At 34.1% G+C, this 26,968-nt stretch overlaps 2 protein-coding genes across 4 annotated transcripts in view; one reads left to right on the top strand and one right to left on the bottom strand.

Annotated features, from left to right (window-relative positions):
• Positions 1-26,968, top strand: part of ankrd66 (ankyrin repeat domain 66) — a 45,758-nt gene that overhangs the window by 9,024 nt on the left and 9,766 nt on the right. The gene's annotated exons all lie outside the window — the stretch shown is intronic.
• adgrf3a (adhesion G protein-coupled receptor F3a) overlaps positions 1-26,968 on the bottom strand; it is a 37,286-nt gene that overhangs the window by 5,810 nt on the left and 4,508 nt on the right. The window contains exons 2-13 of one of the 3 annotated variants that reach the window (XM_087289891.1): positions 19,474-19,538; positions 19,373-19,385; positions 19,119-19,259; positions 15,442-15,573; positions 15,245-15,357; positions 15,005-15,063; positions 14,779-14,888; positions 14,202-14,432; positions 11,875-12,093; positions 10,420-10,569; positions 5,992-6,176; positions 5,727-5,909 (exon numbers count right to left, since the gene is read on the bottom strand). In XM_087289891.1, coding sequence (XP_087146017.1) covers positions 5,727-5,909; positions 5,992-6,176; positions 10,420-10,569; positions 11,875-12,093; positions 14,202-14,432; positions 14,779-14,888; positions 15,005-15,063; positions 15,245-15,357; positions 15,442-15,573; positions 19,119-19,259; positions 19,373-19,385; positions 19,474-19,538 — 1,601 coding nt within the window. Of the gene's footprint in view, positions 1-5,726; positions 5,910-5,991; positions 6,177-10,419; positions 10,570-10,626; positions 10,736-11,874; positions 12,094-14,201; positions 14,433-14,778; positions 14,889-15,004; positions 15,064-15,244; positions 15,358-15,441; positions 15,574-19,118; positions 19,260-19,372; positions 19,386-19,469; positions 19,539-26,968 lie in introns of those variants that run through there. The other 2 variants (XM_087289892.1, XM_087289893.1) reach the window with 2 other exon arrangements.

Below are 26,968 nucleotides of genomic sequence, written 5' to 3'. Positions count from 1 at the left end.
GGTTAACAGAGCAAGGAAATATTCAAAGTATAACTGATAATAATTATTTTTGTGGAGAAAGTCTTTTTTGTTTTATTTCGGCAAGAATAAAAGCAGTTTTTAATTTTTTAAAAGTCATTTTAAGGACAAAATTATTATCCCCTTTAAGCTATATTTTTTTCCGATAGTCCACAGAACAAACCATCATTATACGATAACTTGCCTAAATACTCTAACCTGCCTAGTTAAGGTAATTAACCTAGTTAAGCCTTTAAAGTCACTTTAAGCTGTATAGAAGCGTCTTGAAAAATATCTAGTCAAATATTATATGCTGTCATCATGGCAAAGATAAAAGATTTGTGATGCGATGAAAGTTTAAAAAAAAAAAAGGTTCCTTGCCCGGAGCATCTGTGCCTGGAAACATAACTGGTGCGGTCAGTCCGCTTTTAACTAGACTGGACAAAAAGTCATGCTCGTTCATCCACAGTCCCAATAGTATTTTTTTGAGGCAAGTAGAGATTGCATGGCTTAGAGATGCAATGTCAGACAAAATGCACTCAATGGAGCTAGTAATGTCAGTAATGTCACTGTGAGGGGTAGGGGTGGGGCAAAGAGCTTTGAATCACCAAGAGGCAACACTCAATAGAACTTTTCATTGCAACAGCAGCACCGAGCAACAACCCTCCGATTTTGCCATTTTGGAGTGAAAGCGATCAGCCATGAATTGGATCTTATTGCTGTTGCGATGGCAAGCAGCTGCTTTGTTTTTTATTTATTTATTTAAAAAGCGGCGGTTTATTCCACTGTGGCGACTCTGGATTAATTAAGAGGCGAAGCCGAAAAGAAAATGAATGAGTGAATGAATGAATGAATATTTAAAAAGCGCATTAAAGTTGAAATACAACCTGAAAGACACAAATAAAACACGTACAATCAAACACTGGTGATTATCAACACTTTTAATAGTAAATTTTACAGACTTGTTTAACATATTTTAACCTTGTTTGTTTTCTTAAAACTGTCACTTTTAGGTGAAATTACTTGAAACTACTTAAATGTAATAGTTTACGCACTGGCATAATACAAATTCATACTGGCATGTTAAATTAAATTAGCATGACTTTAAAATATTGTTGATAACCGATTGAAAACACTTTTTTTTGCAGTGTTTTGTTATAATAGTATATAAAAAAAAATCCAATGTTGTCTGTTAAATAAAGACTAATGAAGCGTTCATGTAAAAAGCCACTTTGTCCAAAATTAATGAATTCTGACACATAAATTCATAATTTGTTATTCATGATTTTTAATGCTGTCATTAAAAATCACGGAGGCCATACAAACTTCTAGGCAATGTAGTTTTTGTTGTGGGGTATACTCATTTTTGTATCACTCTAATTTGAGTAAGGCTAAAAATGAAATAGTAATCAAAGTTATTTTGATAACCTTTCAAGTTATAAGTGAAAAAGATATTTTAGATACCAGATATAGTAAACTTAGTCTTGTCAACATTTTGGAAATTGTCTGTTTTCATTGAGATATTGTATATGTTACTTTTCAAAGGAGGTGTATTCATTTATGCTGAGAGCATATATTATAATATTTTCACTCATATTTAGGGCCAGATGGAAACTGTGGATGTTTTTTTGCTATTTCTGCAAAGAATTTTGGTACAAATCTGCGGATTTCTGCTGAATTATTTTGGGAGTATCATAACTAAAACCTTAATATGTGAAATATAAAATTATCTTTTTAACTTTTATTTATTGTTTAAAATGCAAATTCAATTAGATTCACTTTATTTGGTAAATAAAGCAAGTCTCTCATATAATAGATCTACTAAAAGACAGAAAATATTACTGTACAAACTGCACTGTACATAAATCATATGTACAGTCAATCGTTTTCATATTAGTCAATAATATCACTTTAATTAATTGAAAAACTGAATAAATATAGATTTACTGTACCCACATTTACTCAAGTAAATGAACAAAATCAATGATGGGCTAAAAATCTGCGGAATTCTGCGTAAATCTGCGGAATTCTGCACACGCAGATTCCGTGTGGGCCTACTCATATTTAAATCAATGTTTTAATTCATTCTGTCTAATGTTAGTTATCCTTGCTGTTGTTTTAATAGAATTTTCATTCCAAAATGGCCACCGCATGACTCTTGGTGATTCTATGCTCTTTTGGGTGGGGTTAATTGAGCACATTAAAAAGCATTGGATGCAGCTCAGCCAGCCAGAACCCTCCCCACTGTCCGCTTTCAAGAGCTCCAGATCTTTTATAAGTAGCAGGTTTTTTTGTAAGTAGCAGGTTTTTTTGTAAGTAGCAGGTTGCTTCCCCTTTAACCTTGGACTCAAGAGACTCTGATTGGTCAGCTAACATAATGTGCTGTGATACGCGGATCGGCTCCATGTTACCAGTAAAATGTCATGCCTCCACAGGCAAGCGCTTTGATTTAGCTGTCTAAATAGTGTCAATCCGAGTAGCTGTTAGCAGTATCTGTTTGAGCCTTAATCAGACAGAAAATAAAAAGGATGAACCTCATGCCTGCTCTCTAAAATAACACCTAACAAGTGTCTGTAACGAGTGAAAACAGGGTGTGGTTTATTTAAGAGAGATCGCCATTTTATGTATATGCGTGTGTGTATGTATGTGTGTGTGAACTGTCTGTAGACGCATGTAACACCGCATGTAGAACTGCATATGGCCAGGACCGATGTTTATGTTGAGCTCTGATGCTCAAATAAAGTCAATGTTTTGTAATATACAGCGAATCCAGCACTGAACTGGGAGAGATTCTGAAAGATGACCTTTGTCAAATGCTAGCTATATATTTTTATAACTCTCTGGAACATAATTAAAATTAAATTGTAAGCACTTCTCTCTTTGTGTTATGTCCTTTGGAAGCCCAAATACAGAAACAGAAGAAGCTCTGTGGAAATAGCAGCGTTTAGACAGCATTTTAGCTTTCTTTACTGTAACATTACAGTGCCTCTGGCCATGACCCTTAGCTGCGCAGGGTGTGTACGCGTGGTGAATGTGTCTAACTGGAAACCCTTGTAATCTTACAGACTTGGATGTATTTTTTGTAGTCCCTAGAGTTCATTCGCTGTAGGCTTTGCTAAGCTTCTCCTGTAAAAGCCAATGTTTCCATTTGCATTGAACTTTGAGCGTATTACAATTAGAGATGTTGTTTATGTTTACACAGCTACAGTACACATCAACTAAAGCTATAGTAAATAGGATATTGTAGTGGACCACCCCTTTAAGGATAGAAAATTACACTTTGTCTAACAGGGTTGTGCTTCTTCTCTTAATGACTTATGAGTGTGTTTTGAGCATAACGTGCATTAAATCAATCAGAGTCTCATCTGCCATTTGCCTCATCACCATTTGCAGTGCGAGGATAAAGAATGTGCCTCCTCCATTCAGCCTCTTTACTTTCTCTTTATTTTAGAGTACTTTAATTCTTTAGTTTAATCTTTTACTTTCGCAGAGTAAGGAAACGATGGAAACACATCCACTACCTTCATCCATTAGCCTACATATTTAATTTAGTTTGTTTGGTGCAAAGATTTGTTTCAAAACTATTTCTAATTTCAGTTCTAATTTCCAGCAAACATATAAATGAAAAATAATAACATAGTGTGGTCGAAAAACTGAGTTATATTAAAACACATGTCCTATTCTTATGCCCCATATGGGGATGCAGACCTCTCCAAAACCTGACAGGTGGACAAATTATTCAAATTATTAAAACAAATGAAGAGTTCAGATGCAAAAGCTGCTAGACGCCACTTCCGCTAAAAATGAGCTAATAACATTGAGTGAATGCTTTAGCCACGTAGTTCACCATCAACAAATAGATTTGCTTCAAATCATCCAAATCGAAGTGTCAGCACATTCAGAAATAACAGTTTGTATGCAAAAGCCGCTAAACAGCACTTGCCTTTGACAGCAAAAGCCAATATATCCCGAGAACCAATCAGAAAGCGCAAATCGAATCATATGTTTTCAATGCAGCAGCGCGCTGATGAGTCAGCTTTTATGAGAAGACATAATCCGCTTTCGATTTCGATTTTAAAAGATGGAGTTTGATGAACTGAATGAGCCTGTCAGTTAATAGGAAATGAAAACGTCCCTTACCTTAAAACTCTCTGCATTATAAGAAAAGGAAAACACAATGTCTAGTTAGAAGTGTAACATGCATTTATAACGTGTTTTTGCGCATTGATGCTACTTTGAATGAGTTCAATTTACTATACAATAAACTGCAACTCCATTTCACGAAAGTTAAGATGCCATTCTTTTATCCCATGTGGATGCTATGAGGAAAAACACGGGACCAAGACCTTGAGCATGGTGAGAATGAATGAATGAATTACAGCTTCTAAAATTGTCTGAGAGGCATGCCCTTTTTGCCCAGTAGGCCTACCTTGTGTTTTATATGCTAATTTAAGCTATTTTTAAAAGATAAATACAATGTATAAAACATGACATTTTTTATCTTCATTATTCATACGTCTGATAAGCCTACTATATTAATGTAAAATGTAAAGATATTGATGTTTTGGAATGTTTTAACACTACATTATTTGAATTTACAATGTTTGCAATGTTTAAAATGCTCTACTTGCATTAAATCTAAATCCTGAATATCAGAAATGACAACAGATTGTTAAGATTTAATTAAAGTCAGTTTTAATGTTCTTGATTAATGCACTTACTTGACAGATTTTATTAATTCCTTTTGCTTTCTGCTTTTTCCTTGGTTTATCACAGCGGAATGAACCGCCACTTACCTGACAGATTTATATATTTTAAATTTCTGGTGGTTTGTGTTTTATGTTTGGTAAAATAATTTCTAATGGCATCTTCATTTTCAACTAATTTCAACTTGTTCCAATAGGAGGATTTAGGGTTTTGCATAAAAAACAGATGTGGATTAAGCTGGTTACGACCAAAATGAAAATTTACTTGAAATTTACATAAATTTTCTTAAGTGACATTTTTGAAAAAAGGTTATTTTATTTAATGGCTAATAACCTTATCACATATAAATTGAAACTTCTGAACCTTTTAAGAGGAGCCTGATAGAAAATGCTCATTTACAAGAGAAGAGGTCTGATGGATTTAGAGGTTTTTGCATCTGAACTTTCAAATATAAATGTGCATATAATAAATAATAACTGCTAATAATAATACTATACAAATGCAAATTGTCATGAATAAATTAAAAAAAGAGCTAAAGAAGGCATGGAGGCAGTGTTTTTATATTTATGTATAAAATAATAATATTTGTAGCATTTTAATCCTTTCATTTTTTTCACAAGATATTTGTGAATTGCTGGACATCCTCTGTATTAAGCAATATGAAGCAATATTTAATGAAAAATTTAAGCTTGTGTAAGCGAAGTTTCTTCCCGCATACTGTAGGTGCATAACTAACGCGCTCTGTGCTGGACTTTAGACCAGCTTTTAGATGGTCAATGGCGCAGTCTATTTCAGTTCCTCAAAATAGCAACGCACCTAGAATGCACTTTAACACACCTCCTTTTTAGACCAGAACACCCATGAGTCAACAAAGTGGCACAAATGGATTAGCTATTTAAACAATGTGGTGCAAAACATGAAAATTTGTGTTGTGCTGGTCTGAAAATAGTAACGAACACGTATTGCGCTTAATTGCGCCGGTTATATGATAGGGCCTACAGTGTCAAAGAAATAACACTTACAGACATGACAGTATCATTCCATTGATTTTGCTGGCGTGTAGATACATCGTTCATGACTCCAAAGATGTTTACAGATGTCTCAATATTTGGAAATGTGAACGTCCTCAAAGTGGTCGAGTCATTTATGCGTTGGAACAGTTGGTCTGCATTGTCCTTTATGAAGCCAATACCTTTATTTAATTCCTGTTATTTTAGAAGTAAAAGTGTTAGAAAAAATCTGTCCTTTAATAAAAATGATGCGTTAATTATTGCCAAAGTTTAGTACCTGTACATCAGTTTTGATGTCAAACAGATTTGCATTCACACAAGTAGAGATTTCAGTAGACCACCTAGTGCCATTGCATTTTCTTGTTCTCCAACCAACACCAGAGTTGTCACAAGGCATGGTGGCTGTATAACCGCTTTTAGCAATGGGCCAACCTCCCTCCGGATCACAGACTGTTGAATAAGCTGCATCAACAAATAAATAATATATATTATTTTAAAACAACATTAGCTCTCCCAAAAATGAAATGCCACCCAGTTTATTTATTGCCGTGTATGATATTCATGCATATAATTCAAAATTGACAAAAGTAATTCCAATTATAAAATATAATCATTATTAATCAGCCATTATTATTTACTGTTTATCTGCAGCTCTCAGTGTTCAGTCAATATTTTGCATTTTAATTTAATGCTTTGACCATAAAACTTAAACATAAAATAAGCATTGTCAACTAATCTACACTATTGTAATGTTGTTGTAGAACAATGTGAGAGACAACGGCAGCATATCCTTAACTATATATCTAGATATTATTCTGTTTAAATCCGTCTCAGTAATAAATGTTTGCTCTGGAGAAAAATTAAGTTTTATTTGCTTTGACGTCATGGCTTTATCTCCACTGCCTTTCACTTCAACGAGGGAAAAGTGGTGTTTATATTTCCAGTTTACAAACGCTACCCTTGAGCTTGTTGGATTTGCCATCGTTTTGACTCCTGGTCATTGTTGTGTGTGACTGACTGTGCGTGTGCTTGTGTGAAGACCCACATTACTCTGCCTCTGATTGGCAAATGATGGAAGTTCTCTCTATATAAACCAATCATCACGTTCTCAGTTACAACACATTCACAGACACACCAATCATCATCCATGGTTGGTTATGTGTCCCGCCATAGCCCGAACACACACACACACCACAGAGAAAGAGAGGTCCTATGCCTGAGAAAGACGCTTCTCGCATGAAAACTGCTTTAGTGTTCTCAATTATAGTAACGTGCATTTAATTGTCAATAACTAGTCTTGAGGGTAACGCGTTATAATTAACAAAGTATTAAGCATTATTTTCAAAGTAGTGAGTAAAGTAAGGTATTACTTTTAAAAATAAGTATTATTTTTTGAGTTACTTCTAAAAAAAAAAAACCTTGCTTAGTTGACTTTTACAAAATATATTGTGGGATAAAAATGACCTTAGTCATGTTGAATCACACACTCAATGAGCGAGCGTGCTGCGAGGGAACAGACAGTCGGCTCGCAGTCATCATCATCAGGTCTCTTTTCTCACAGCAGATGAGTCAGTGTGCTGTTCTAGTAACTGAATCTAACAACTGACTAACTGTTCTACTAACTGATATGGGTTTATTTTGAGTCAGAGGAGGTATCTGTTATGTTAGTACCTACTAAAAATGCAAACCGTTTCATGTCAACAATTCAAATTAATGAACTTGTTTGACCGGTTCACTTAGATGATCCGGTTAAAATAAACGATTAATTCGTGAATCGCCCGTCATTATTACAAACAGTCAGAAACAATGACAGGCCAGAGACTTAAATTTTTGCAATGAATTCTTGTTATTTTGAACTCATGGTTTCCGTTACATTCATTCTTCCATGGCAGAGTGCCACGCACAAATAGATCCCGCCAAAGCTACATTACAGCTTCTCATTCAAAACATTTTATTTTTTTAATAGCGGGTAATAATCGCACCAAAACGTATTAAAGGGTAAGTGAATTATAACAGCGCAAACTTTTCTGTAACCGTAGTAATGTTGTGTCATATGTTTACCCTTTAAGGATACGTGCTGACTGACTGGCTGATTGACAGGTGCATGATGCGTGAGGCCAGCAAACACGACATATGGCCGTTTCACTTTACTTCAGGACGCGTTAATATCGCTTTGTAGGTATTGGAGACATTCATAAATATTCCTAGCAAATCTAATAAATGCTGAAGACATGGTCGTTACATAAACGCACTAAATCGAACTTCAGCAGCGTTTATTTGAGACATTCAAGAAGATCTGCACGCTCTTGAATCGACTTATATTTGATGGGGCGTGCAAGAAGTTTTGTGCACGAGCAGAGGAAATTGGCGCGCAAGCAAAGAAATCCGCATGCTGTGGGCTATTACATAAATGCGATCTCGACTTCTAATACTGGACTCACGACATTTGTCATTTGAAATAATGCCTCAGGTATTTAGTAGATCTGTTTAAAAAATAGAAGGCCTGCCGCCACAGTTGGAAAAAATCCTAGAGGAAACACTGGAACTCATAGAAGAAAAGAAGTGTATTGTTGTTAGGTGTTTATTATGTGTAAGTAAAACTCTTAACAACTGAAAGAAACACGACATTGAAATAAACAAAAAAACAAAACTGAATGCGAAGCACTACACCCACACCCCACCTCCAGCTAAACAACAAATGATTGACATCAGTTCACGTTCTGCAGGTAAAATCATTCGACTAAACTCAAAAAAACAATATTTAATTGTAAGATGCTGCCACGCTGTCTATTGTAGAAGCGACTACGTTTTGTACTATAGTAAAATTTCTTTTCTTTTGAGAAACGATTTGCACATTTGTTGAGGCCACATGAAGCAATTTATTCAGTGCATAAAGCTCAAAGATTTATTTTGATTTGGGGATGTTTTTATCGGCTTACTGTTAATTTTGTTATTAAACATTATAAAGGTTTAAAATCTTTTTTGGACTTAATAAATTTTTTCAAGTTAGTACTCTTGGGCTTTATTGCAGTCTTTATCTCAATAGACAGTGACTTTACTTAACTAATACCACAAAACATTCAAAAAAAGCAAATAGTTTACATGCTTTCATGAATCTGTATATACAGCATTTATAGCTCTGGGCTCAGTAAGGTAAATATTAATACTGTCCTATATTTTTAAAGGAAAATGAAGGTGTAGGTTATATACAGTGCATCTAAAAAGTATTCATATCACTTCACCTTTTCCACAATTTTTTATGCTACAACCTTATTCCAAAATGGATTCAGTTTATTTATTTCCTCAAAATTCTACACACAATACCCCATAATGACAATGTGAAAAAAGAGTTTTGAAAATTGTAGCAAATTTATTCAAAATAAAAAAGCAAAAAAATCACATGTACAGTTGAAGTCAAAATTATTACCTCTCTTCGAATTTTTTTTTCTTTTTTAAATATTTCTGAAATTATGTTTAACAGGTCAAGGAAATTTTTACAGTATGTCTGATAATATTGTGTTCTTCTGGAGAAAGTCTTATTTGTTTTATTTCAGCTACAATAAAAGCAGTTATTAATTGATATTAATTAATAATTATTCATTCATTCATTCATTCATTCATTCATTTTTTTGTTGGATTAGTCCCTTTAATAATCGGGGGTCCCCACCGAGGAATGAACCGCCAACTTATACACCACGTTTTTACACAGCGAATGCCCTTTTAGCCGCAACCCATCTCTGGGAAGCATCCACACACACATTCACACCAACACACTCATACACTACAGACATCTTAGCCTACCCAATTCACCTGTACCACATGTCTTTGGACTGTGGGGGAAACCGGAGCACCTGGAGGAAACCCACGCAAACACAGAGAGAACATGCAAACTCCACACAGAAACGCCAACTGAGCCGAGGATCGAACCAGCGACCCAATGACCTTTCTTGCTGTGAGGCGACAGCACTACCTACTGCGCCACTGCGTCGGCCTAATTAATAATTAATAGTAATTTAATTTAAACACCATTTTAAGGACAAAATATTAGCTCCTTTAAGCAATTTTTTTTTTTCAATAGTCTACAGAACAAGCTATCGTTATACACTAACTTGCCTAGTTAACCTAATTGACCTGGTTAAGCCTGTGAATGTCACTTTGGGCTGTATAGAAGTGTCTTAAAAAATATCCAGTTAAATATTATTTACTGTCATCATGGCAAAGATAAAATTAATCAGTTATTAGAGATGAGTTATTAAAACTATTATGTTTAGAAATGTGTTGAACATTCTTCTTTCCGTTAAACAGAAATTGGGGGAAAAAATAAACGGGGTCTAATAATTCAGAGGGGCTAATAATTCAACTTCAACTGTACATAAGTATTCACAGCCTTTGCCGTGTAGCTCTAAATTGAGATCAGGTACATTCTGTTTCCAGTACAGTTATTCATTAAAATACTCGTTACTGAAAAAATTATTGTTGTAAATAATGCTGTTTATTTATAGCACTTTTTTTTCCCATCACTAGTTGTGACTGATGTAAAGATTATTGGTAATTGATGAATTTGTTTTGTTTAGATTTGGAAAATGTGAAATCACTGTTTTGTCATTTGTACTTGAAAACCATAACGTGATAAAACGGTCTCCTTCATAAAAAGTGCCCTTCAGAATTTTTACAAGACAAGAAGTTAAAAAGAAACAAAACTTACCATAAATGATTGGTATCTGCACATTTTGTGTTCTGTTTAAGTTGTTTTTGGATCTAGTGTTGATGAACGTACATGCAAAGTTCAGTGTCTCTATAGATTTACAAGATATGGTCACGTATGCTATGTAGGATATCCTATTCCCCGTTGTGTCTAAAGAATGCAATAATGTACAATTAATTAAAATCAAATGTGAAAAACAGTACATACTGTAGATGTTTATCTTTCCATCACATTGTTTATGCTGATTGTGTTTAAAAGGGGTGGTCCACTACGATAACATATTTTAAACTTTAGTTGATGTGTAAAGAAGCTGTGTGAACATAAACAGCATCTCTGAATGTAAAATGCTCAAAGTTCAATGCAAAGGGAGAAATTGGTTTTTACAGAGTTAGCTTAGAAAGGCCTACAATGTACACATTTTGGGACTACAAAAAAAAATTCTTCCGGGCCAATAAGATCACAAACATACTTTTACTGCGCACACACACTGCGCATTTAAGGGGCGTGGCCAGAGGCGCTTTAATGTCACAGCAGAGGGAGAAAATACTGTCCTGCTATTTCCACAGAGCTTCTTATGTTTCTCTATTTGGGCTTCCAAATGACACGACACAAAGACAGAAGTGCTCAGTTTAATATTAATTATGTTCCAGAGAACTATAAAATACATAGCAAGCATGATTTGACAAGACACAGCTTTCAGAATCTCCCCTAGTTCAGTGCTGGATTCGCAAAAAGATATGTGAACGGTTCATGTTACTTACACAGGCATATTCTGAATATATGTGACAGACGTCGTGTAACGCGTTGAGTTAAAAAAATACAGGAGAACTCGCCTAACTCGTGTTGCAGCAGAAAAATCAATCAAGGGTCACATGGATCGCATCCCACATCTTGTGCTTTATTCTCCTGTCAACAGTGTCATTGTATATTACAGAAAAATAACCTAATCCGAGCATTAGAGAAAAATAAAAATAAACATCGGTCCCGCGCACATCCGCTTCTTGTGTTACACGTGTCTACAGAGTGTCGACATACACACACACACACACAATGGCAAACTGTCTTAGAGGTAGCCGCACCGCATTTTTACTCATTACAGACACTTGTCAGATGTTATTTTAGAGAGCTAGCATGAGGTTGACTGTTTACACAAAAAGCGCGTGCCTGTACGGGCGTGACGTGGAGTCGATCCGCGAATCACAGCACATTATGACAGATGACCAATCAGAGTCACTTGAGGGTGGGCCTGTCAGAGGAACTTGGAAATATGACAGTCGTTTAGCAGAGTAGCTGTATATAATCAAAATGAGATTTATGAAAAACTGGAACGTGATTTCCTTCAAGTGAAGGAACACATAAGCACACATTGCTTTGCATCTTATTAACATATCCAAGCCTTAAAAATACATTCTGGACCACCCCATTAAGAAAAAAATAGTAATAAGAAATGCTTACCAACAGTAGTGCTAGAAGTAGAGGGATTCCATGTAACAGTGTAATTTTCAGAGTCGGCGGAAATATTACAATAAACTTTAAAGCTTGTGCTTGATAGACTTTTACAGTTAGGAAACTGAGGATTACTCAGAGCCTGTATGTTTGGCAAAAGTGCGACGTCCAGCTGTTCACTTGCTGTGTGACTTATGCCATATATTGCATACACGCATTTAAATGTTCCTATAGATAGATAGATAGATAGATAGATAGATAGATAGATAGATAGATAGATAGATAGATAGATAGATAGATAGATAGATAGATAGATAGATAGATAGATAGATAGATAGATAGATAGATAGATAGATAGATAGGTGGTTAATCGAGATAGAGGTAAATCATTTATTCTGCATTTCAAATCAGTACAGTACAAAATATTTTATCACAACATTGAATCTTTTCAAAAGGGTCATGAGTGGCAGTTTTTATAATTATTTTAGAATACTCTTTGAGGTCCACTTATCAAAGCAAGACATTAGCTGACTCTCATTTTAGAGGCTGCATCCTCTGAAGAATGTATTCAATTTCAAACAAATTTGAAAGCTCCTTTAAATGCAGCCACCAAATGCATCCATCCAGGTAATGAAGGATACAACTGGTGGAACCTTTGGGGATTCAAACATCCCAAGATTCATTGTGCGCTGTTAAAGGCAAGATGTTTTAAAAGAAAAGTCCGGATTAAAGTTGTAAATGTATGAATTGTTTTATTTTTCTTGGACATCTAATCCCATGTTATAATATACATTTAAAAAGGATGTAGTATGAAATGTCTTACTAAAAGTGATTTTATAGAAAGTTTAGAAGTTTGTATGTGTATATGTATGGATCAAAGGGAATATATTTCCAGTTTTTGTAAATTTGTTTTGCTTTCTAATCACTTATTACAAGTTTTAAATTCACTTTGAGTGAAAGTCATTATAAAAGTTATTACCGATTTTTAACGGCAGTTGTTACTGTTGGTAGGTGACTAGATCCATCTTTTCATCTCATTTATCCATTATCTTAATTTCAAAACCCTCGGTTTGGCCTGTATGGACTTTGAAGGACTCACCTTGGAAGTCTGCATCCTTCAGAGGATGCAACCTCTGAAATGAGACACAGCTATTTGTATTTTAACCAAAACATATTTACCCATCACTGGGAAACAAACATACACACTATTTCACACACATACACAACGGACAATTTAGCTTACCCAATTCACCTAGTGCATGTCTTCGGACTTGTGGGGAAAACCAGAGCAACAGGGGGAAACCCATGCCCATGATTTGGCTTTAGTACTGACTACTCTAATGTAATTTATACACAACTATAATACTGAATAGCATCCTATAGAAAATATTCATCTGAAAGACTTGATTTGTGAGGGATGTTCTCATATATGCTGAGCACTGTATACTGTATATGCACATGTAACTCTGTGAAACGAGAGGTTATGGTTGAAGAATTTCATGTTCCTATATAGTCACCTAGGTGAAATTAAATTTTAGTGGGAGTGTGCTTATTTGGCTCGTATGAATTAGGTGCAGCACGGTGGCTCAATGGTTAGCACTGTCACCTCACAGCAAGAAGATCCCTGGTTTGAGACTTAGTGTCTTGACATTTTATCCTACATTACGCTACCAGCACTGTATTAGTATGGTTCTGAGGTTGGGGTTAGGGATCAGGTAGGTTAGAACTATATTACAGCTTCATATCACACTACTCCAGTAAAATTTACACTGATTGCAAAATCTGATGGGTAGCATATTGCATCATCAAAATGTGCTACCTACTTTTTGAATGGGAGGTAGGGCAATCTGACAAGTTAGGACAAATCGACAGATCACTGGCTGAGTCAGTTGGGATTTCTGTGTGGAGTTTGCATGTTCTCCCTGTGTTGGGGTGGGTTTCCTCTGGGTGGCATGCGCTATAGGTGAATTGAATAAACTGAAAACTTGGCCGTAGTGTGTGTGTGTGTGTGTGAATGAGTGTCTACGGGTGTTTTCCAGCACTGGGTTGATGCTACAAGAGCATTCATTGCATAAAACATATACTGGAATAGTTGGTGGCCCATTCTGCTTATGCAACATCTGAAAAAAGAGACTATGCTGAAGGAAAATGAATGAATGCTCATATGATTTAGCAGGAGTAACAATATTTTTGGCACACATATATTTAACTTGTATAAATCTCTGCTATTGAAAGTAGACCAAAATATATTTACCATGGATGCTAATATTAGTGGAAACTTAATACACTGTACTTTAAAAATATTCATTGTCTTGATGTTGTGTGCAGAAACAAACCTTTCCAGCTTTCTGAAAAGTTGTTCAGCTGAACGGTGCTTATCATTGTGTTTTGGTTCGTCGTCAGTGTGGCTTCTATTCCATTTGTAATCTCTGTGGTTTTATTCTGGCTGTTTGTTAAGTACCACTTTACAGGTACCTTTTCTATATTCGGTGGTGGCGTACAAATTATAGTTGCAGAGGAGTAAATATCAACCGGCTGAGTGTTATTTATTTTAATATCGATGAGACCTTTGGAGAAAATAACAAGTCATGATTGTGCAATTGTGTATTACTGCATTGCAAAAAGTCTTGTTTCTAGGATCTATACGTAAAAAAGATTAAATCAAGAAGCCTTTTCTAGACAAGCAAAACATTGTCAAAATTATCGTCTTGCTTTATGAACAATTATGTCAATAATGGCCCCGTTGGCAGATTTCTTTTAGTTTTAAATTTTCGCACATTGCTACACACATGAAATGCTACGATTTAATGCTCACACATTCAATTTAGACATAGCTTGTCTAGAAAATGCTTCATGATTTAAGAATTTTTTAAGTAAGAAAATTATTTTAAACAAAAAAAAAAGATATGTTACCTTTTGTTACCAGTTTAGTATTATTTACTTGCAGAACAACTTTCTTTAGATCATCAATTGAAACTGGACCAAGATAGATCACAGTATAGTTTAAGACCAAACTCCCCCACCTTTAAATCAAACGTAAAGGGTTAAAACATTCTCTGCCATTTCTCTGTTTGTAATGTAGTGTACTGTATGTGTGCAAAAGTATAACTGCATTAAGTAGCACGTTTATCATGATTACCCATAACCGGTGATAACCAGAGAATTGAAATAATCCAATGTGCTGTATTGTTTAGCAAGCTGAAAAATATATAAAAAGAAATAGAAGCCATAAGGAAAAGAAAATACACATTTATTTATTTACTAAAATACTAAATAAAAAAGGTATATTTGTCATCTTACCATTAACCAGTTAACTGTTAAATGCAGTTTAAAAGAGGTTAAAAGAGGTTTAAAAGAGGTTGAAAAGCTCAGTACGAACCTCTGTAGTTAGAGTTTGGAGAAGCTCCTTGTGCTCAGCACTATTAACTTTGCTTTGATCACATAATACGCTGCAATCCATAGTTGTATTTGTAGTAGTTCCATCTATGCTTACTGGAACAAATAAAAATCATTGAACTCAGTGATCGTTGTTTCTTTCATCAAAAAGTATTGTGCACATGTTAATCAATACTCTACCTTTGTTTCCAGACAAACACACTGCAGTTGTATTAATATTTAGCTCGCACTCATTTGTACAGTCCATGTCATCACTCCATGTGTATCCTGGCATGCATTGACATTGCTTGTTTGTCTCAGTCAAGTTGCAATCTGCAAACAGACACATTCCATTGTTTAGTTCTTTATTATATTATTTTTTTTTTGTAATATTAACTACTGATTGACAATAAATGTACTGTTGCAATTTCTATGTTTTCATGTGCTCATGTGTCGGATAAGTTATTAAATGTCCATTTACATATATATAAAATCATATCAGCACAATGGTGGCGCAGTCAGAGCAAGAAGGTCACTGGTTTGAGCCTTGGCTGGGTCAGTTGGCGCATATGTGTGGAGTTTGCATGTTCTCCCCGCGTTTGCATGGGTTTCCTCCGTGTGTTCCCGTTTCCCTTATAGTCCAAAGACATGCAGTACAGGGAAACTGGGTTAGCTAAATTGTCTGTGGTGTGAATGGGTGTGTATGGATGTTTCCCAGATATGGGTTGCAGCTGGAAGGGCATCCGCTCCATAAAACATATGCTGGATAAGTTGGCGGTACATTCTTATGTGGCGACCCCAAATTAATAGTGGCACTAAGCCGAAAAGAAAATAAAGGAATGAATATCAGCACAATATAAATTATTTAAAAAAAATAGCAATTTTGTCAGAATTTGTCAATAAATGATATGCTAAAATAAATGACTTTTGCGGTTTGTTCAAACTACTTATTTAAAATGAGTTGAAACAACAAAATTCTTAAGTTCTCTGGAGGGACAACTTGTTTTATATTCAGTCAACTTAAAGGTGCAGTAGGTGATCTGGCAAAACGCTAACCATTAGCATAACTCCTTTAAAACACAGTCCCACCCCTGTCGTCTATATCACCTCCTGATATCATGAACGCGCACCTTAAAGATGACGGTAGACAACTCGCTAGATCATGCCATTTGCCAGCTAGAAAACTTTATAGTATTTTATATTACTACAATTCCCAATGAAAAACAGTATTGTATCTAGCACGTGTTCAGTTGTCTCGCAAGCAAAACTTGTCATAATGTGCAATATTTCATGCATGCAAGGATCACTGGTCTCACTCTCTCACACGCTTTTTCCTAAAGCAACTACTGTATGCCTAGTGGTTGGCTGGCGGGGTGCAGGAATTACACTCATTACTAAGCCATACTTACATGCTATTTCAGACTGAATATTCAGAGTAGCGGTAAACAATATAGCAAGCACATCACAGGCTGTTATTGTTCAAAAATAACCAATGTGAATATAAAACCAACTTAAGCTCAGTAAAGCAGGCTAGGCGAAATATTGCTATTTACTGAGGTTTTGTTGTTAAACTAAATAAAAATCTACATTATCGATGCTGTTAAGGGTCCCTTATGAAACTGGAAATAGTCACACCAATCTATTCCTGGAAGATTTCAGTGGTTTAACAACACTAATATACTAACACTAATATACTAACACTAATATACTAACACTAATATACTAACACTAATATACTAACACTAATTATAACCCATTCATAACAACACAATCTACATCAGCTTTGCATGACTAAAAGAGTTTTAAAACAGAACATTACTTGTCTAAAAGAGATAATTCACCCGTGGTGTCATGTCATCCTTCCTCCAGTGTGCAAAAGTAGCTCCAATATTGATTCAGTATTTGAAAGTTTTGATTGAGCGTTTGTTTTTACCACTGTCACTTTCTCTATCTTGTGTACACGCAAACAGCAGATCTGCACGGGTACGCAGATGTACAAATCTACATTTGCTGACAGACAGTTTGGGCTACTTATCAGATATATGGTAATTGTCGGCCCTACAAATTTTAATTGGATAAACATTTTAAAGTCTTATGCCTTACTCAGATTATTAAAATACATATTAATACATTTAGAACAATTACTTTAATCATTACTATTGAAATGTGGAGACACTTTCAACCGGCACAACAACAAAACAAATTCTAAAGGCAATCACCTACTGCATCTTTACATTTTGTAAAAATGATTAAGCTTACTTGGGGTGCTTTCACACCTACACTTTTGTTTCGGAACGTATCTCGTTTGCCCAGTTAGCGCGGTTCATTTGGCATATGTGAACAGGGCAATCGCGCTCTGTTCTGCACCAAAGTAATCGCTCCGAGATCGCTTGAATGAGGTGGTCTCGGCTCAATTAAAACGGACCCTGGAGTGGTTCGATTGCAGTGAGAAAGCGATCCGATCCGAGCGCAGTTATATCACAGTGTTTTATGGATATGTAATAGGCATATGGCTATATGAAGAGAGAATTATGAGTAGGGCGGGAAGTTTCGCGAGTGTCCTTTTTTGAGTGCATGCGTCACATCTCGCACTCTCACTTCTCAAAACACGGATTTTTTTACAAACTGAACACTCACAACTGAAACATGGAACACAGGCATCACATCTACAGTACAAAACCAGACGCTGGACTGATCAAAACACAGGACTTGAATACACAGGACATAATTAACGGATTACATAAAGGGGTAAGACACAGGTGGAAACGCTGAACATTAACAAACGGTGGGAAAATAGAACAAAGGAGTCACATGACATAAACAGAAGCAAATGGAGCAGAGCACATGGAGAAATCACATGACACAAACACAGAACCCTGATTGCATGTATGAAATATTGAAATGTGCTTTCAAATGTTTTGTGTTTTGATAAAATGGTTATTATCCTTTGTCACATTTTTTAAATAAAATTTGCTTAGATTTAATGAGTTAAAAGAGTTTTTTTATTGTCTATGCATTGAGATTAACAGGGATTTTAAATAGTTTTGAGCCTTGTTTACAAATACAAAGACATAATAATAAAAAAGCTATTTAAATACCATTTTAATGATTTAAATAGTAATTAATTACTTTTTAGAAGTAACCTAACACTGATTGTACAGTTGCAATGCCTTTAGAATCATTTTACCTGTTTTTATGTTTTGTTTTGTTTTTACGCATTTTTATTATTTGTTTTTATTTTTATTTTACTTGTTTCTTTTATTCTTGTTTATGTAAAGCACTTTGAATTGCCATTGTGTATGAAATGTGCTATATAAATAAACTTGCCTTGCCTTGCCTTTTTGTGTACATGTTTCGTGTGCATTATGCAAAAAATATCACTGCTCAAAATGCTCTGAATGCAGAAAGAATCTTATAATTCAAAGGTGGTGAAATGTGTGTAAAATGATCTGAACTCACTTTCTCACAGCTTGAATAATATTGGCATGTATGTTGAAGTATGAGATGTTTGTTTACAGGCAGCACGGTGGCTCAGTGGGTAGCACTGTCACCTCACAGCTAGAAGGTTGCTGGTTTGAGTCCCGGCTGGGTCAGTTGCGATTTCTGTGTGGAGTTTAAATGTTGGCGTGGGTTACCTCCGGGTGCTCCGGTTTCCCCCACAGTCCAAAGACATGCGCTATAGGTGAATTGGATAAACTAAATTGGCCATAGTGAGTGTGTGAATGTGAGAGCGTATTGGCGTTTTCCAGTTTTGGGTAGTGGCTGGAATAGCATCCGCTGCGCAAAACATATGCTAGTTGTTAGTTAGCAGTTCTTTCTGCTTTGGCGATCCTTGATAAATAAGCTAAAGGAAAGTGAATGAATGAATGTTTGTTTACTTGTTGTAGAGTTGAATTGTTTTACAGTTGCTTTTGATAAGTCAATTCGTTTCAGCTGGTCCAGAAACACAGTGACATTCACATCCACCGTTGACTCGAATTCAAGCTCTATATAATATATCAGTGTGGAATTGTCTGTACCTAGAAAACAGAAGCGTGACAGCATTGCTCAACATGCAAACAGCAATTTGAAAAAATGCATGTTATAAAATTGAATATTCCCAATAATAATTAGAAAAAAATCTATAAATTACCTGCCACCGCAACCTATTAAACAAAAGTGATTTGGCGTTAATGATGAAGAAGGGAATGATTATAACTAAATACATTTTAAAACAATAAAGCTTCAACCCACCTTAATAAACAGTCCCAGAAAAAGCAGCAGGACACCTTTATACAGCTTCATTTTCCCATCAGTTTCTGCAGAATGGAACAAAGTGGGGTTATTTATCAGTACACCTTCGTTCATCAGTAATATATTGATTTATTTATCATTGATATTTATTTAAAAGTCACTACCACAGTGAAAATGTCCTGATAGTTGACTCAACCTTTTGTGACACAAGATGTTTATTTCTTTATTTCTCCACTCCCAAATGAAATTAGGTTTTAATTTAATTCAAGGATTTTCCTCCGTATAGTTGATGTCTATCAGTCTGAACTTTAAAATTACAATTTCAGTCCAGCTTTAAAGGCTTTAAATGATCTCAGAAGAGGAATAAGAGTATTATAGTGCAAATTTGGTCCTAAAGAGCTGATGTCCTGCAGAGTTTAGCTCCAACTTGCCTAAACGCACCTGTCTGGAAGTTTCTACACTGTGAATCCCAACAGTCAACTTTATCAAATGAAATGAGTATAGTTAACTCAAAATTGACTGAAAGTTAATTCTACTCATATGAAAAGAGTTTTTAACTCAGTGTTGAAGGTAATGAGTTATTTAAATACCTCATTACTTCAACTGAAATGGAGTAAGTTCACAGTACTTATATAGCTTTGTTTTTTTTTTACTCAAATAGTTTGTAGTAATTGATTTCCTCAAATGCTTTGAGTTGCCTTCACTTATTGGGTTTTGCAGTACTCAGTTGGTTTGAGTTCTCTTTATTTATTGGGTATTACTGTGCTCAAACTGCTTCATTTACTCAAATGGATTATGTTCACAGTACTCATTAGGATTAGTTTTTGAACCTAAATGGTTTGTTGCAGTCGTTTTCCTCAAATGGTTTGAGTAACCATAACTTACTGGGTTTAACAGTGTAGTATACCTAGATAGAGTTTGATTAAGTGGTCCAGGTGTGTTTAATTGTGGTTAAAGCTCAATCTGCAGGACACCGGCCCTCCAGGATTCAGGCTGTTTCTCAATTCCAAGAACGCAGACAACGGACTTGCATTGTTGTGAGGACTGTTCTTGCCAGGTCACTTAGGAAGAACGAGCTCAGAAAACCTCGAAAACACAGAAAGTGTCCTGTGAGAAATAAGATGCATGCGCTCTTCCTGATGGTCACATGACCTTTAAGCATTTTAAACGGGAAATTGTTTAAATATTACAGTACTTATACAACGATTTATTGTTTTCCGCATTTCAATATAAATATAACATGCACAAAAGCTTACAGATGTATTTTGCACAGTACAAATAAAACGGATTTTAATAAGAATTTCAGCAAATAAACATCATTTGTTATAAATATTTGAAATATATTTTGCATGTATATATGACATATTCCTTCACGTACCACTAGTGGTACATGTACCACAGTTTGAGAACCACTGAAATAGAGAAATAAGTGTGAAACAGAAAATGTAAAGGCCATTTGTTACAAAATTTTGGTAGCGTAATATACCCCAACCCAGACAATATATCATTTTTAACTATTACAAATGTTAATAAAAGTCACTTTTTCAAACTTTTCAAGGTTAAAAGTAGTTGGAAGAAAGATCAAGCTCCCATAATGCAATTCAAAAGTAGAAATAAACAGGAAAAAACACAACATGAATCACAAAATATGGAAAAATGTACAGATATTTTTTGTTAACTTTTGCCAGTGTGGTAAAATCTGTTTAAAACTTGATGAAACTGCAAATTTATGTATGTTTTTTTACAGTGTGGAAGTAAACTGAACCTATGTCAATAAATAAAATAGAAATCTTCACCACCACTTCAAATGATGAAGAAAGTAAATACTGTATTTATGAAACAAAACCGCATATTTGTACTACAAGTGTGACAAACTATTTTAATCTGAACTCCACCCCCCAAACGTGTCCACAGTAGAATATGCCAGTGGATGAATATAAGTGATCAAAACACTTTTTAATATAATATGAGCAAAGCAAGGTGCATTTATTTAAATTACTAATTGAAATATTGGATTATTTATTCATTCATTTATTTATTCAGAGGTGTGTTTTTTTTTTACCAAGTCTATACTTATTTAAAGCAAAAATACAGTGAAACAAGCAATTTTGTAAAATATTAGTTTTATTTAAATTATGTATTAAATTATGAATAAATTTATAAGTGATTTATTTGTAATAAATAGCTGATGCAAAGCTGAATTCCCAGCATCATTACTCCAGTCATATAATCCCTCAGAAATCATATATTGCATGCTGATTTAATAATCAAGAAACATTTCTGACATAATCAATTTAAAAAAAACAGTGCAGCTCTATATATTCTGTAAAAACTTCCACACACCTGCACAGCTATCTTTATGGGGACTTCCCATAGACATGATGTTTCTACTGTATATGTTATCCTCCAATCTCACCCCTAAACCCAACCCTCACATGAAACAATTAGCATTTTATTTCATATCAAAATAAGTGAGATTTATGAACTTTTTTCCTTGTGAGGACCAAAATAAAAGGTCCCCATAAGGTCAAAAATTACTGGTATTGCTATACCCGTGGGGACATTTGGTCTCCACAATGTAAGAAATACAAGCTACACACACACATTTAAAACAAAATAGACTGGCACAATACTATATTGAGCCTAGAATTTGACACATTAGATCCTCATACAGTCATTTTAAGCAACCTTATTAGGTTATCTTTTTAAATTTAACCCACAAGGAAGCAGTATGCTGTCCAAACATGGAAAATACCTTCTAAAAAGATCTACCTGATAAGAACACATACAAATTTTGACACTAACATTTGCAGTAAAACATGCACAACACTGACTATACAAATATCATCATCACTCTTTTTTTTTTTTTTGTTAACACATATGGCCCTAATAGATTGTTTTAGTAGGCATTTAATAAATATACTGGATATGAGAAATTAAGATATCAATCTCCCTTGATTCTATATGTCATGCCAAAACATGTTTGTATTATATTGCACATCATCTAATCTCATAATCCATACATGTCTGTCAAATAATGGCACTACTCTGAGATAAAAAAAAACAACAACTGCGATTGACTGTTTTATTAGCAATCATACATTCAATTTCACAGTCACTTAATTCTAAATCCGGCTTAATCCGACAATCTTTCCATACAGTATAGACAGTAAAAAGCAGCCTTTCTTTTTCTCACACTCCATTACGTATTCTAAATAAATAAATCTGACATGATGCTGCTGTTTGTGCATACTTTGATTAGTGTACTAATATTTCAAGATTCTTAACATGCTTTTAAGTCTTCCACTTTGCATTCATTTACTGAACAACTTTGGATGGTTAATACTATCAAAAGCTTTACAAGCATCCATAAAGTCAGTAATAACTGTGCTAGTTTGTCTACTATACAGTTCTAGTTCTTTAAGAACATAAATACTCTATATTAGTCAGTAAATGCTTATCCTTATAGCCAAAGTGGGGGTGCATTTCCGAAAACCATCGTTAGCCAACTAAGGTCGCAAGTTCCGTCTGTACAAACATAGTTTATTGATTTGGCGTTTCCCAAATCCGTCGTTCCAACAAACATTCACAAACTGTGTCGCAAACTTGAATGCTTGCAACTACACTGTGTTCTCTTCCCACTTATCCCCCTATGCCCTATTAATTTAGAACATTCTAACATTTAAACTTGGAATTGTGTGTGTATATATATATATATATATATATATATATATATATATATATATATATATATATATATATATATATATAAAGCATTAAAGTCATCACTCTTAGGTGTAATTTGCTTTCAAAGTATTTTTACAGTTTTAGCGATCTTCATGTTTACAATTGCGCTCCCTTTTCTTTTACAACTCTCTTTTGCAAATGACAAAAGCTATAGGTGACCTATTATTTAAAAATGGAATTTATGTTACGTCTCCAAAGCTTGTGAAAACAAAAAACACAGCATACTTTAATGCTTTTAATTTATAGTAGGTTATTTATTAAGTATCTGTACTGCATATGACATGGGTCTGCTGGTTAGAACTTCCTGCTGTGGTTTGCATGTGTTAAATTGTAAAAGTAGACTTTAAATAGTAAAAAAAAAAATCCTACTTAATAATAATAATAATAATATTCTTCTTCATCATCATTAATATTATAAATATTATTATTAAAGTAGGATTTTTTTCATTTTCTAATAAATGAAAAATATTACATTTATTTCTTAATAAATCACCTCATTATTTATTTTTTCATATAATTTATATATGATATTAGAATACGTATTAACTTTTTAAGTGATTTTATGTTAATTTAGAATAAAATGTGGAATATTCTCAATAATAATTGTAAAGGAAACACAGGCCCTATATGTGCAATTTACATATTTCAATTTAAATTAATATGGTAAATAAGTGCATGTTTTTATCAAAACTAATATTGGATTTTTTTATGCGTGTGCATGTAAAACAATATAATTTGCACAGAAAGAAATTAACAATAAAATAAATTATTGGGTTTTCCCCATTTAGAGCTTCATTATGGGGCATTTTACGTTATAACTAACGTGGTTCAAATGATGGTTCTGTGACTAAGAAACTACGGGTTTTGGGAAAAACTCGTCACTACATCATTCAGCCACGAGTTACGTCATTGTTTGGAAAACGCACCCCTGATTGACTTATAAACACCTCATTAATCTAACTAAATTCTTGAACACAACACTTGTTAACTATGTATTTAATGTAAACCATTTATTGTGTGTGTGTGTGTGTGTGTGTGTGTGTGTGTGTGTGTGTGTGTGTGTGTGTGTGTGTGTGTGTGTGTGTGTGTGTGTGTGTGTGTGAATGAGTTTGTATGGATGCTTCCCATAATGGGTTGCGACTGGAAGGCCATCCGCTGCGTAAAACATATGCTGGATAGGTTGGCGGTTCAGTATGCTGTGGTGACCCCAGATTAGTAATGGGACTAAGCCAAAAAGAAAATGAATAAATAAATATATATATTTTTTTTTTATTGTTATAAATAATTTTATTGTAGTTTTTATTTTATTTGAAATTGAGAATTAAAAAAATATTTCAAATAGTTCAAGTACACAAAATCTACTGTAACAGGGTTTGCTCAGAAATTTGTAAGAATTTTAAAGTCATTTTTAAGGCCATTATGATTGAAATTTTAGATTTATACATGGCTAAACACAATTTTTGAATGGCTCAGTAAAAAAAAACCTATTCCAACTTAATACATTTAATAATACAATGATAATAATAATAATAATAAAGGTTGGGTCAATGTCCTCAGCAGTAAATGCATGGAGAACTTTTAAACAAATGTTATTGTAAAGAAAATTATTATTATAGTTAATAGATTTATAAATAAAATAAATAAATACAAGTTTTATTAAGTTGGATTGTTGGTAATTGTTTGGGTGTTGGCCAGAGTGGGTAGCTATACATGAACGGAAAGGAAAAATAAGACCTCTTTAGAAAAGACCTGTTTTTTTTTTTGGAGATTTAATATATTTTTATTATAAATTAATAAGTTTTAAAGACTCCAAATCATACATTTTTAGTTGTAATTTGATCAAACACTATATATATGTATGTACAGTGCTCAGCATATATGAGTACACCCCTCACAAATCTCTCTTTTAAATTAATATTTTAATAGGAAGCTTTACTATGTCAAATTTGTGCATATACAGTTGAAGTCAGAATTATTAGCCCCCCTTTGATTTTTTTTTTTCTTTTTTAAATATTTCTTAAATTATGTTTAACAGAGCAAGGAAATATTCACAGTATGTCTGATATTTTTTCTTCTGAAGAATATCTTATTTGTTTTGTTTCGGCTAAAATAAAAGTAGTTTTAAATTTTTAAAAAACATTTTAGTTGGCGCAAATAGCTTAGTGGTTATAGCATCGACACATAGCACCAAGGTGCTCACGGCGACCCGAGTTCGATTCTCGGCTCAAGGTCCTTTGTCGATCCTTCCCCTATCTCTGCTCCCCACACTTTCCTGTCTGTAAAATCTCCACTGTCCTATCCAAGTAAAGGTGAAAACTAATCTACAGAACAAACCATCGTTATACAATAACTTGCCTAATTACCCTAACCTACCTAGGTCACCTAATTAACCTAGTTAAGCCTTTAAATGTCACTTTAAACTGTATAGAAGTGTCTTGAAAAATATCTAGTCAAATATTATTTACTGTCATCATGGCAAAGATAAAATAAATCAGTTATTAGAAATAAGTTATTAAAACTAATATGCTTAGAAATGTGTTGAAAATAAAATCTCTCCGTTTAACAAAAATTGGGGAAAAAATAAACAGGGGGGCTAATAATTCCGGGGGGCTAATAATTCTGACTTCAACTGTAGATTAGTACTGAAGCCAAAACTGGAGCTAATCTAATAAAATAACTTACGATAAAAAAATGGGTGACGTAGTGTTGCAGTAGGTAGTGCTGTCACCTCACAGCAAGAAATTTTCTGTAGTGAATGAGTGTGTGTGGATGTTTCCCAGTGATGGAAAAATGTGCTGGATAAGTTGGCGGTTCATTCCGCTGTGGTGACCCCAGAGTAATAAAGGGACTTAACCGAAAAGAAAATGAATGAATGAATGAATGAATGAATAACAAAAAATCTAAAGAGACAAAAAACTGAAAACATTTAGTTGAAATTTTATAGGTTTCAGTTTTTTTTTTAGTTTTTTTATTGCATTATCTTTCAATTTCTATATCTGTTTGGGGACTAAAATATTATTTTAGTAAATATATCTGTTTAGGAAATCTGTTTAGTTTAAATGCACCAAAATGCATAGCCTATATTCACTGAGAAATGTTTTAAATGGACTGTACTCAATTTTGCTGAGCACTGTATACAGTATTTGTTAATACATAGCATATTAATTCAGCAGTGAAGTTCATCAGAAGTGACTTTACAGACCTTTGTAGTACTGAACATTATTTAGATTTCAAATAAATACTTTAAATAAACAGTCAAAATACTGGCTTGTTGTAACCCAACATTAGGTAAAAGATGGACAAACCAATTGTTTAAATTAATTAATTAAATGTAAATTAAGTCCCACTTTATATTAAGTTGCCTAAACTACTGTATAGGTGCATCAAAATATAATATAATGTACTCATGTGTCAATAATAAATTGCAGAACACTTCTGTTGCTTTTGAGGTGGGATATGGGTAGGGACAGCTTTGGTGGTATGGGTAAGTTTAGGGAAAGGTTAAGGTGAAAGGGATGGTTCAACAGTGTAAATAAATGCATTTACTGTACATGCAGGTATTTAGTCAAGCGTATTAATAACATTGTATATACACAATAAGTACTTTGTAACAAATAATTAATTTCTCTGTAAGAGCAAATTAGTTAAGGCCACTTAAAATAAAGTGACACTGTTACACTTTGTACAGCCAATTTGTTAATAATTGACGCAATGTTGGGTTACTACAACCAAGCATTTCTTTAAATAA

Source organism: Danio rerio, chromosome 17 (genome assembly GCF_052040795.2).
Source record: "Danio rerio strain M-AB ecotype USA chromosome 17, GRCz13ab, whole genome shotgun sequence".
NCBI lineage: Eukaryota > Metazoa > Chordata > Actinopteri > Cypriniformes > Danionidae > Danio > Danio rerio.
The sequence above is the reverse complement of the archived record's forward strand: the minus strand, read 5'-3'. Positions and strand labels throughout refer to the sequence as shown.